The sequence below is a fragment of the Prenolepis imparis genome, unplaced genomic scaffold (genome assembly GCF_030444845.1).
Source record: "Prenolepis imparis isolate NDT839.2.m4 unplaced genomic scaffold, iyPreImpa1.0 SCAF_81, whole genome shotgun sequence".
Classification (NCBI taxonomy): domain Eukaryota; kingdom Metazoa; phylum Arthropoda; class Insecta; order Hymenoptera; family Formicidae; genus Prenolepis; species Prenolepis imparis.
This window is the reverse complement of record NW_028141239.1, coordinates 47994-61314: the sequence shown is the minus strand read 5'-3', so window position 1 is coordinate 61314 and position 13321 is coordinate 47994. Positions and strand designations below refer to the sequence as shown.

At 33.6% G+C, this 13321-nt stretch overlaps 1 protein-coding gene and 1 pseudogene across 1 annotated transcript; both read left to right on the top strand.

Annotated features, from left to right (window-relative positions):
* The first annotated feature begins 958 nt into the window (after nt 1-958).
* On the top strand, nt 959-2454 carry LOC145947444 (uncharacterized). Its single transcript, XM_083057221.1, has 2 exons — nt 959-1095; nt 1771-2454. Exons 1-2 carry the CDS (start codon nt 991-993, stop codon nt 2431-2433), a joined length of 768 nt encoding a protein of 255 aa, XP_082913347.1. The 5' UTR covers nt 959-990; the 3' UTR covers nt 2434-2454.
* A 7245-nt stretch (nt 2455-9699) lies between these two features.
* On the top strand, nt 9700-13064 carry LOC145947446 (uncharacterized; annotated as a pseudogene).
* Nucleotides 13065-13321: the final 257 nt, after the last annotated feature.

The window sequence follows — 13321 nt, the reverse complement described above, 5'->3', positions numbered from 1 at the left end:
TCATGCGAAAAAGGGCAACATATGTCCTACTCGGTTTTGAACCCGAGTTCGCACGGTGATAATCCCACGCACTAAATTGGCGCCACAGGACTCAGGGTATCAATATGAATTTTTATGAGACATTTCAATTAAAAAAAAAAAAAACAAAAATAAAAAAAATAAAATAAAACTAGTTTTATTTGGAATATTATCTTTTTGAAATAAGTGGCTGAATGATATTCCTTTCCATATGTTTCTATTAAAAAAAATGATTTGTAGTATTATTTTGAAATGTTTCATAAAAATTCATATTGATACCGTCCTATGATGCCAATTGCGTAGAGTAGATTATCACCGAGCGAACTCGGGTTCAAGACCAAGAAGGACACCCTTTTTTTTACTTTTTTTTTAAATATATATATATATTAGACATATGTTCTGTTTTTTATTTTATAAGTTATATATATTTATAATTACAAATAAGAAAAAAATCCTCGCACAATGCTGCTTTGCCAAAAGCGAAAGCGGGAAGAACACTCGAGAGATGAAAAACATTTATGACGAGTTATAAATGTGTGTGTGTGTGTGTGTGTGTCCGTCGCGCTATCTCTTATCTACAAAAAACGATCGGCGGCGCGGCAACAACGCACGAGCTTGCGATCGGTCAGTCTGTTGTTCGTCTTCGGAGGAGTAAAAAGCTACGCACGATGACCAGATGTAAGTATTTTATTTTTTCACTTTCTCTGTTTCAGTCTCTCTCTCTCTCTCTCTCTCTCTCTCTCTCTCTCTCTCTCTCTCTCTCTCTCTCTCTCTCTCTCTCTCTCTCTCTCTCTCTCTCTCATATATATATATATATATATATATATATATATATATATATAATATAAAATATATAAATGCTTATCTTTTTATATTTTTTTTTTAGCAAGAAGTGAAGGATACATCTCGAGACGAAAGACGACGGCGACGGTGACGAGGATGGCGACGGCGCCGCTGCCAGAGGACACGAGGATGGCGACGGCGCCGCTGCCAGAGGACACGAGAATGGCGATGGCGCCGCTGCCAGCGGACACGAGGATGGCGACGGCGCCGCTGCCAGCGGACAATATAAAGAAGGTTAGTTTTATTAATTTTTTCGATAATATATATATTTTTTTTCAATTACTAATATATAAAATAAAGACTCCGAAAAATATAATGTAAAGGATAGATCTAGTATTCAGATCATATGTTTCAATGCTGATGTCAGATCAACATCAAGTGATGTTTGTTGTGTCAATTGCGTGTGTATATCTGTTACATTACCAGGACTGAAACGTACATGATCTGAATACTTGATCTATTTTTTACATTATCTGTGTCAGAGCCTTTATTTTATATATTTGTATTGAAAAAAGAAGTACATATTATCGGAAAAATTGTCTGTTTTCTCATATACGTTTCGGTTCTGGTATTTTATTGCAACAGACACGCACGCAATTGACACAATGTAACATAGGGCACTTTCCGATTCACGCATATGATGCGCATGAAGTGACAAAAAATCTATAGTTCATTAGTCACGCATATTATAGATTTTTTGTCACTTTATGTGCATTATGCGTGAATCGGAAAGTACCCATATATTATATAATATATATTACATTGTGTCAATTGCTTGCGTGTCTGTTACAATAAAATACCAGGACCGAAACGTACATGAGAAAAAAGAGGCAATTTTTTCGATAATGTATATTTCTTCTTTATACATATATTTATACATATAATTATAAAATAATCTTTTTATTGCAGCGCATTAGTAATGCGGTACGAAAAGCGGTCAACAAAGAACGAGCGCGGCAGCGGAGGTACGCCGACCGCCGTACTGTATATATTCCGTCTGCTGCACCGGGATACGTGCCCGCACCGCCGACAACACCAGGATACATGTCCGCACCGCCGACAGCATCAGGATACGTGCTCGCACCGCAGACAACACCAGGATACGTGCCCGCATCGCCTACAGCACCAGGATACGTACTCGCACTATCGACAGCACCAGGATACGTGCCCGCACCGCCGACAGCACCAGGATACGTGCTCGCACCACCGACAGCACCAGGATACGTGTCCGCACCGGCGATAACACCAGGATACGTGCCCGCACCACCGACAGCACCAGGATACGTGTCCGCACCGGCGATAACACCAGGATACGTGCCCGCACCACCGACAGCACCAGGATACGTGCTCGCACCGCAGACAACACCAGGATACGTGCCTGCACCGCCTACAGCACCAGGATACGTGCCCGCACCATCGACAGCACCAGGATACGTGCCCGCACCGCCGACAGCACCAGGATACGTGTCCGCACCGGCGATAACACCAGGATACGTGCCCGCACCACCGACAGCACCAGGATACGTGCCCGCATCATCGACAGCACCAGGATACATATCCGCACAGTGGTGAATGGAGAGCCAGCCGTCGGAGTCCAGCAAAGAATTTTTTTTTTTTTGCGTTATTTTTAATTTTTTAATTTTTTTCACTTTATTTTTTTAATTTTTTGAGTTATAAAATCATCATCGATTTATGTGTTTTTTTATATTTATGTGTTTTTTTGCTCTTTTCTCGCAAATTATTCTCTAGAAAATGTAAACGCCTCTCTTGGCCGTGCGCCGGCAATTTGGTCCAACAACTGATTCTCGTGTAATCGTCATCGCTATGATTGACTTGAAAAATAAAGTAAAAATGTAGAATTATTTAATACGATTATATTTTCTATATATTTCTTCTTTTATATAGTTGTATATAAAAGGTAAAAGAAATATATAGAAAATATAATCGTATGAAATAATTCTACATTTTTTACTTTACTTTTCAAGTCATCATAGCGATGACGATTACACGAGAACCAGTTGTTGGACCAAATTGCCGGAGCACGATCGAGAGATACGTTTACATTTTCTAGAAAATAATTCGCGAGAAAAGAGCAAAAAAACACATAAATATAAAAAAACATATAAATCGATTTCTTAGTATAATTGTATGTCATATTGTCAATTTTCTTGCCGAACATTTTCATATCTCTCGCATTCTATAATTTTAGTTTTCTTTATTCAATGTTAGAGTTGTTTTATTATTTTAGCGAGAGGCATTGCTGCAAACATTATGTATGAAATGTTATATGAAAAAATTTGCTCGTAACAATGGGTGCTTTATATATATGATATTCAGGAAATAAATATTGTGATAAATATAAATATCCCGATTTCTCGTCACTAATACGCAAATCTATATATATATATTATTGCTATTATTATTTTATTTTTATTATTATATAATTTTTTCTTATATTTATTATAATTATATTTTTTTATTACACACAAATCATATTCATACTCTCTCTCTCTCTCTCTCTCTCTCTCTCTCTCTCTCTCTCTCTCTCTCTCTCTCTCTCTCTCTCTCTCTCTCTCTCTCTCTCTCTCTCTCTTTTTTCTGAGAGAAGACGTGTGAAACATCGCTCTGCAAAAGTGATAACTTTTAAGTGATTATATAGTGAGGGAGAGTGGCGAAAAAGTATTGAAGTAATAGTTGCATAGACCGGGAATAGACATGAGTGTTATCTAACAGGAATATGCTGATTTGTGAGCGTGAGAGTTATATTTCTTGTATGAGGCATCGAGATTTCACGCGACAGGTAAACATTAAAGGTGGACATAAAGCGCTGACGTGTGAATTTGGACAAAGGTAATTGACCGCCTATGCTGGTATTAACAGCTTTGGCCGGTAATTATCGATATGAACGATGAATATGACGAGTATCGATGCTCGGCATGTAAGAAGGCAATAAAAAATCAGGTTGTTGCATGCAAATCTTGTATTAAACTGTTTTACCATCCAGGATGTGCAAGTAAACATAAAATTTATGATAGAAATCGCGAACTGGTGTCGTGTCCTGGCCCATTTGAGAAATTTACAATTGAAAGTGAAGCAGATATGAAGAAGGCACCGACAGCAGCGGGGAGCAGCAGGGAAAGACAAGGATCTACAGGATCTACGGGTTCGTTTACGACATCAAGCAGTGGAAATAGAATATCAGGAGCGAGTGGATCAGCGAGTATTGACGTAAAAATAGATTGGCTTGTAAAAACTGTGAAAGAAATAAAAGACGAAACAGCATGTAAGAAGGAAATTAAAATGATGGTTAAGGAAATAGTTCGAGAAGAATTTGGAAGTATTAAACAAGAACTGGAAGACTTGAGAAGAATTATACAAGGAGGAGCGGGTGGACTGGCAGGAGGAGCTCAAAGATGTTATAGTGAAGCAGTTAAAGAGAAGAAAAAAGAAAATATTATAATTGTCAAACCCAAGGTGCAACAGGAGAGTGAAGCAACTAAAAAAAATGATAAAAGAAAAGGTAGATATCAAGAATATGGCTATGGGAATAACGAAGTTAAAAAAAGGAAGTAAGGGAACAGTGATTCTCGGCTGTGAGACTGGAGAAGAAATGGAAAAGCTAAAAGCGACAGTACAAGCCAAGCTGGGCGAGAATTTTAACGTTACTGAGTCACCGCGGATGAAACCTAAGATAAAAATTGTCAATATTGGCGAGGAAGAAATGGAGTTGAATGATGATGATTTAATAGGTACAATTAAGAAGCAGAACAAAATTGACGTGAAAAATGAAGGAATTCATATGCGAATAGTGAAGAGAATAGTTAAAGAGAAAATAAATGAGAAAGATCAGTCCGGAAGAAAAGGAAAAGATGGTATCGTAATAATTGAAGCAGATGAAGAGACTCATGAAGTAATGTTGAGAAAAGGGAAACTGAATGTAGGATGGAGAAAGTGTCCTGCATTCAATCACATTAACATTAAAAGATGTTTTAAATGCTGGGGTTATTATCATATTGCAAAGAATTGTACGCGTAATGAAACATGTCACAAATGTGCAGGAAATCACAAGGTGAGTGAATGTACAGCGACAAAGAAAAGATGTATAAATTGTATGTTTAAGATTCAAACATACAATTTGAAAATAAATGATGAGCATGGCGCACTTGATCCGGAATGTCCGACTTTCAAGAGGGCGATACAGGAGGAGAAGAGGAGGGCCGGATGGGAGGAAGATAAATAGCAACTACAGAAGGAAACGGAATTAATACTATATACAAATGCGCAAAGTTTGATGGCGCATAAAGACGAGATACAGCATCAGATTATGAAGAAAATGAATCCTGCGTTCATAGCATTATCAGAAACCAGAGTGACTGCTGAAATTGAAGACTGTGAAGTGAACGTACCGGGATATAGTATGATTAGATGTGATGCTGAAAACAGAAATACAGGAGGGGTTCTTTTATATGTAAGGGACGATATTAAATATGAGATAGTATTAGTAAAAAAGTTAGAAGTGAATTGTTGGTGTGCTGCGATTGAGGTGAAAGATAAATTGTATAAAGGAGTGATAACAGTAATATATCATTCACCGAGTTCATCGCATGGTGAGTTCGTGAGATTTCTGGAGGATATAATAGAAGAATTAATAATACGGGGAGAATGTATAGTAATAGGAGACTTTAATATAGATATTATGTTGGACTCGTTTTATACAAAGAAATTACAAACGACAATGTTGAGCTTAGGCATGAAACAATATGTAAATAAACCGACGAGAATTACGAAAGATAGTAAGACAATTATAGATTTAATTTACGCTAATAATAAAATAGAAGTGCAAGTAATTCATGAACCTAAAATAACGGACCATGCGTGGTTAAAAGTTGATCTTAATGCGAATAAAATTGATAATAAATACAGAGAATTTAATGCTAGGAATTTTAAAGAGTTTAATGTAGATGAATTTATTAAATTAGTGGAAAATAAATTAGGAAAAAGCCAAGATATGAATGTCAGTGTGAGAGCGAAGAAACTTGTCGATAATATAGTAGATGCGTTGGATGCTACAGCACCTAGAAAAAAATTTAGAATTCCGAAAATATGGGAAGGGAAAAAGTGGTTTTCGGATGAAATAAGGGAAGCAGCGGCTAAAAGGGATGAGGCGTACAGTAAAGCGTTGTATGATGACACGGATGAAAATTGGTCACAGTTTAAAATCGAAAGAAATGCAGTGGTTAAACTAATCAGGACAAAGAAAAAAGAATACTATGAAAATATGATAGATCATAACAAGGGAAATCCGACATCTATGTGGAAAACCTTAAAAGAAATAATAAGGGGCGAACCAACGGGTACAAAAAAAATAGAGAATATAGATTTTGAAATATTAGATAATACTGAAGGGTGCAATATAGCTAATAAATTTAATTTATATTAAATACAGAGTATTGAGAACATAGTAAAATCTATAAGTAGAGATAAGTTAGGAAGTCCAGGTAAAAGAATTATTTTTGTTATTGAAAGCGAGGGAATAATGGAAAATTTTGAGATGACTAGAACAGAGCATTTACAAAAAATTGTTATGGAACTACCAAAAAAGAAAGGCACGGAGGAGGGATTAACTAGTGATATACTTAAAGCAGTATTTTATGTAATAAAAGAGGAATTTATTGATATAATAAATAACTCTTTGAGGGAAGGTTGCTGTCCAGAAGGTTGGAAAACGTCTACGATAATACCGATTCCAAAAATAGAAAAAGCCAGAAAAGCAAGTGAATTTAGGCCTATTAATATGTTACCAATATTCGAGAAAGTATTAGAATTAGTAGTTAAAAAGCAAATTGAGGCGTATTTAGAAGATAACTGTATTATAACAGAACATCAGTCAGGTTTTAGAAAACAGTATTCGTGTGAAACAGCGATTCAAACAGTCATTGACGAATGGAAACTGGTAGTTAGTGAGGCAAAAATGGTGGGGGTAATTTTCATGGATCTCAAGCGAGCATTTGAAACGATAGATAGAGAAAGACTGTTAGAGAAATTATATCAATACGGAATTAGAGGAACAGCTTTAGAATGGTTAAGATCATATTTAAAGAATAGAACACAGCAGGTACGATTTAACAATGAATGGTCTATATTATTGGCCACAGAATATGGAGTACCACAGGGATCTGTATTAGGACCTTTGTTATTTATAATATATATAAACGATATAATTAAAGTCTGTCCGGAGGGATGTAGTATAAAAATGTTTGCAGACGATACGCTAGTGTATGTGACTGGAGGGAGTAGTGCGGAATTAGAAAGAAAAATGAATATGGCATTTGTTACAGTGGAAAGATGGATGAATACAAATAAGTTAAAAATGAACGCAAGGAAAACGAAATATATAATAGTTCGAAGTGTACGAAAAGAACTGAGAGGTAACATTACACTGAAATGTTTGGATGGAACGGAGATAGAGCGTCTGGAAAGAATGAAATATCTAGGCATAATTATTGACGATAGGTTAAGATTTAAGGACCACTGTGATTATATGCTAAAGAAAATAGGGAAAAAAGTGAGTTTTTTAAATAGAATAGGTAACTACATATCGGCATACACTAGATGTATTATATATAAGTCAATCATAGCGCCTCACTTTGAGTATTGTGCGACGCTGTTAATTGATATGGGAGAAACACAACTGAATGAATTGCAAAAAGCGCAAAACCGGGCCATGAGGGTCATATTGCAATGTGATAGATATACCAAAGTGGAGAGTATGCTGCAAGCGCTGCAGTTTATGTCCATAAGACAGAGGCTGAATTATAATGTGTGTATATTTATCTTTAAGATTTTAAAGAATATGTTACCGGATCAATTAAGAAATAAGTTAACAATAGTGGGAAAAGAGAATGAAAGACAGACACGGCAAGCTGGGGACATTGTGGTACAATTTCGTAGGACAACGAGTGCACAGAAGAGTATGTTTTATGAGGGAGTGAAAATGTACAATGCCTTACCAGCTGAAATAAGACGAATCGAAGAACTGGAAGCGTTTAAGCGAGAGTTAAAGGAGTATATTGTAATTAATGTAAATTAGAGTTGTATTTTACAAATAGCTGAGAAAGCTAATAAATATATCTCTCTCTCTCTCTCTCTCTCTCTCTCTCTCTCTCTCTCTCTCTCTCTCTCTCTCTTTCTCAACATGTTTTTATATTTAAAATAATTTTTTTATTCATAAAATAGGTATGTGTAATATTTATAATTTTGTGTGTGTGTGAATTTAAAATTTAAAATATAAAATATGAAAAGAAAAATATATATATTCAAAAATAAAAATAAAGTATATAAAATTTAAAATATGAAATTTAAGTGGCTGGATAATGGTGGGGCGGCCGAATGCGGATGATGTGGCGGTGACTGCGGTGGCGGCAACTGCGGTAGTGACCAGGCAGGACTCCTGCATAACAGAAAATTTTTATTATTAATTATTAAAAAATTTTTTTTTAATAAAAATAGCGGTACTTACTATACCCATAGTGCCTCCCTGACAGGTTCAGGAGGGTACGGTTCCTCACCGAACAATTTGCGGAGGCAGCACACATCGTCCCATTCATTGTAATCTTCCTCCATGTCACCCCACAGCTGATCATTGTAATAGCGGTCGTATTCCCGCCCTATCCGCACCCATCTAATATGCACCTCACGCTCCGAATTATACCACAAGTCGTGATACCTGGGTCGATCATCGCGAAATATCATATCGACCCACCTGGGCCGATCATCATGACGCTCAATGTTTTCAAAATTCATTTTTCCACTTTAACTTCACTGTACTTAACTGCACAAACGTTGAAGACTTTATGACAAACATCGCGGAGACAGACTCTCTCCATAAGTTTCAACCCCCATCCCTCTCAACATTATCGCAATAATTCCTTAAAAAATATTAAGGAAAATGTTTCGCTCTCGTTTACGACCGATTTTCTGCTAGGGTACAAAACTGCCGAACGTTGGCGCCGATACGTTGCATTCTTCCTTAAAAAATATTAAGAAAAATGTTTCGCTCTCGTTTTTATGGGACATTTTCCGCGAGGGTACAAAGCTGCCGAACGTCAACATTTTTACATTTGCACTTATAAATAACGTTTGACATGTTCATCGCAGCGTCGGCCCTAAAATCTTCATTCCTTTCCATAATATCCTAATGATTTTATGGACATTTAATGGACATTGTGTCCATAAAATGAAAAAAAATATAGTTTTATGGATTCTAGAACGCTCCGTTGATAAGTTCGAGCAGCCGGACATCGGCGCTTCCGTAATAAAATTATACTAACGAGGGTTAGTCACAAAGTTGTCAGTCAGTGTCAGTGACAAAATTGTCAATCATCGGCGCTTGTTCTATACCTTTTTTGGGAAAATGTCTAAGAACCCTCATAAAAAAGTCGTAAAGATACCATCTACAAATATTGCACTCAGAAAACTCCCCCTCCTTTGTCGAAACATCCTCTCCACCCGCGTGACGTCAGCCCCCGCACCCTCGAGATATCCCCGCCCCGCGTGACGTCATACCCCTCGCAATGGAGGACCCCCCGCGCCCCGCACTCCCCACGAAGCCCCATGGGTTAGAACCGACATAGTATACCTACTGGTGTAAGTATAAAAATTGTTCTTCTTTCCTAAAATTCATAATAAAAATAAACAATTATTTTTCTTCTTATTAATTGCACATTTTTATGATTTTAATGCACATACAAGTTTGTTATAGAGAGTTTTTATTATAATTTATTATAATTATACACATTTCGCATTAAAATATCATATTGAAAGATTGTATAATAAGAAATGTATAATAAAAAGTAAGTGTATTATATATAGATATTTTAATTAATAAAAATTAAAAAACATATTTAATATTATAATATTTTTATTAATTATCACTAATTGAATTACTTAATATTTAAATTACAGATTAATATTAATATTAAAGTATCATATCATAATTTTGTAAACTTTATTATTCTCTGAGTCTTAACAATCAAAACATATATTATATAAGTTTTAAAAATCATAGAAAAAATTTATAATAATTAAATCAATTTAATCTATGAAAATCTGTATTACATCGTATTAAGATATTACACCAAAAGTTTTCAAATATGAATGTGCAAAATAGATTAAAGATATTGATAGATTAAAGATATCTATTTAGTATGATAATAAAAATATAAAAGAGATATGTGTATAATACAATTATATTACTATTTACTATAATTAAATTTTTTAATAGCGAAATTATTGGCTATGTGGATGGCATTGAGTCTTCAAGATATGTTGGCACTAAACAGCAATATAAATTTTTTTAATTTTATATGAATAATGGAAAGGGGAAACGAATTCAAATTGTTGCATGGAATGATGACGTCGATTACATACAGCACCATATAATGATAAATCATGTAAGTACTTTATTCATTATTTCTTATTTGTTAATTTTTTCATGCAATATTTTTTCATAATTTTCTTGCCTTCGATATAATATAAATATATATATATATATATATGTTATATTATAACACACACATATATTGTATATACAGGGTGTTCGGCAACAACCAAGACAAAATATAAGAGGTGATTCTATATGATAAAATAAGATGAAAATGAATGAAGAGTAAAACATTTTCGATAGCCTTCTGTTTCAGTTATAAATGTTTGAAAATTTCTATAAAAGATGCCTGAAGAGTATGGAAATCTGCCAATCTTGGGCATGCGTAGGTTACACGTCAGTATGTTGTCAAAATACATCATTACACATAAGTACAGAAGCTTACCTTGTAGCAACTGACGTGAAATCTGCGATATTCGGCGCGGCAATATTTGAATGTAAGGAGAAAAATATTGCTACGCCGAATATCACAGATTTTACGTCAGCTGCTACGAAGTAAGCTTCTGTATTTATCTGTCATTGTGTATTTTGATAACGATTATACCAACGTAGTTTACGCACGTCCGAGATTGGCAGATTTCCGTAATTCAGGTGCCTTTTATACAAATTTTTAAACATTTATAAAACTAAAAAAGGAAAAATTTATTGAAATTTTTTTACTCTTTATTTTCGTTTTATTTTATCATATAGAATCTTCTCTTACATTTTGTCCCAGGCTGTTGCCAAACATTCTGTATATATATATTTATATTTATATTTATATTATATTAAATTATATTAAGTTTTATATTATGCTTTTTAAGTTGCTGAATACGATAGTAACAATTTTATTTGCCTAAAGTCGTAAAAAGATAGTCAAAATTTGTCTTAGAAGAAATAAATCTTTTAACAGTAATATGATTAACGACTATCTTGTTTTTTATTTGTTTTTCAAACAAATGTTAATCCTTTCTCCACAATATTAAGCAAATAAAATTATCAGTCATATTTAATGACTCAAGAAATATAAGATTACATGTATGTATAATGTACGTCATATGTTTTGGACAGATATTGTGACACTTTTTAAAAAATAATATATACCTTTCTTTATATAAACAGGGTGGCCCCGAACGTTCCAGCCAGACTTTGAGATCTTATAGGAAATTTAACAAGAAATCTGAACAAAAAATTTCCTATAAACATGGGTCGAAAAATGCTTCCTTAAGAAGTTATCGCTCAAAAACCTCTGATAAAGGAAGAGCAAAAGGTGAAAAGAAAATGAAATAAAAAGAAAATAAAACTTAAAAGGAAGAGCAAAAGGTGAAAAGAAAATGAAACTTAATAAATTTCTTGAAAAAAAACGATAAAAATAGAAAATAAAAATCTTTTTCTTTTATGAAAATAAAATAAATTTGTTTAAACTAAAATAGCACGTAATAGTAGAAAATGAATAAAGACGTGAAAAAACTAACTGTTCTCAAAATGTCCCCCCCCTCCAATACACTTTCGGCATCGAGTAATTACCGATCTAGTCGCTTTACGGATTTCCTCCTGATTCAACCTCAATCGATCAAAAGTCGTATTTATTTGTTGGATCAGATGTTCACGAGACTCGATTGGCGTTGAATAAACTTCATTTTTCACTCTTTCCCACAAGTAAAAATCTAAATGGAAAAATGTGTAAAATAATCACGATTTCAGAGGTTTTTGAGCGATAACTTCGTAAGAAAGCATTTTTCGACTCATGTTTATAGGAATTTTTTTGTACAGAATTAAATTTCCTATAAGATCTCAAAGTCTGGCTGGAACGTTCGGGGCCACCCTGTAGATCATTCATTTGGATGGTGTTCAAGCACGCCCACCAAAAATGGCCCAATTTAATAACGGCAATATGTCATACGAATTACTAATTAAATCAAACACTATTGTTTCCAATTTGGGAATATTTGATCCGATAACATTAGTGGACTCAGAACCTGAACCGGTTGAACTTTGTGAAGTTCTCAATACCACAAATCGAATTAGTGAGTATTTTTTCTTATATCTTTTATATACATATACCTTTTAATTTTTCATTTTCAATTTATTATTCATTCGAATTATATTTTTATAATCGTTCAAAATAAATAAAGTATAATGTAACACATAAATTATATATTATTTAATATATAAATTCTATATTATTAACATATATATAAACATTTATATAATTAATATCTATTTATTACAATAGTAAGTTTTATTAGTACATTCAAACATTGTAAAATACTTTCGAATATATTTTTTTATAACAAATATTTTTTATAAATAATAAATCCTTAATAATAATTATATTATTATATTTTGCAATTGTAATTATTATATTTTAAATACTATATTATGCAAAATAGTAATATATTAATATGTATAAAGAATATATTTAAAAAATTAAATTATCAAGTGCCAACATTAATAGATTATTGTATATATTAGCTTATACACATATAAAATTATTTTTGAATTATAATTTTATTAATAATAAAATATAATTTTATTTTACTTTTTTTTATTAAATGTTTATTTTAGTCTTAAAAGGATACGTGAAGACAAATTTTTTAACCACGCACAATAATAAATTAAATAAATTAATTGGCTGTGGGTCTATCACAGATGGGACATATAAACTCGAAGTACATATATTGAATTTTACGGACGAAGATTATTGTACACTGGATATTCAGAAAGGCGAAATATAGAAATTATTGGTATAATGCAAAGTACAGGTAATAAAAGTTTGTAATACATGTATATAGTATATATAGTAATTTTTTAAAATCATGAAACTAATAATAGAAGTATTAATTTTGTTTCTGGATTATACTGTTACGTCCAGACTCAAGGAAGGAAGAGTCGAAAGGAAGGACGTAACTAAATTTATCTTTTCGAACGACGGCAGACTATCCGTCTGTTCGACCCGAACGATGGTCTGGGCCCAAATAGGTCAACGACCGCTAGGGTCGCTCTTACTCCATTTAAAGGGCCGTTCGCTCGGTGGTC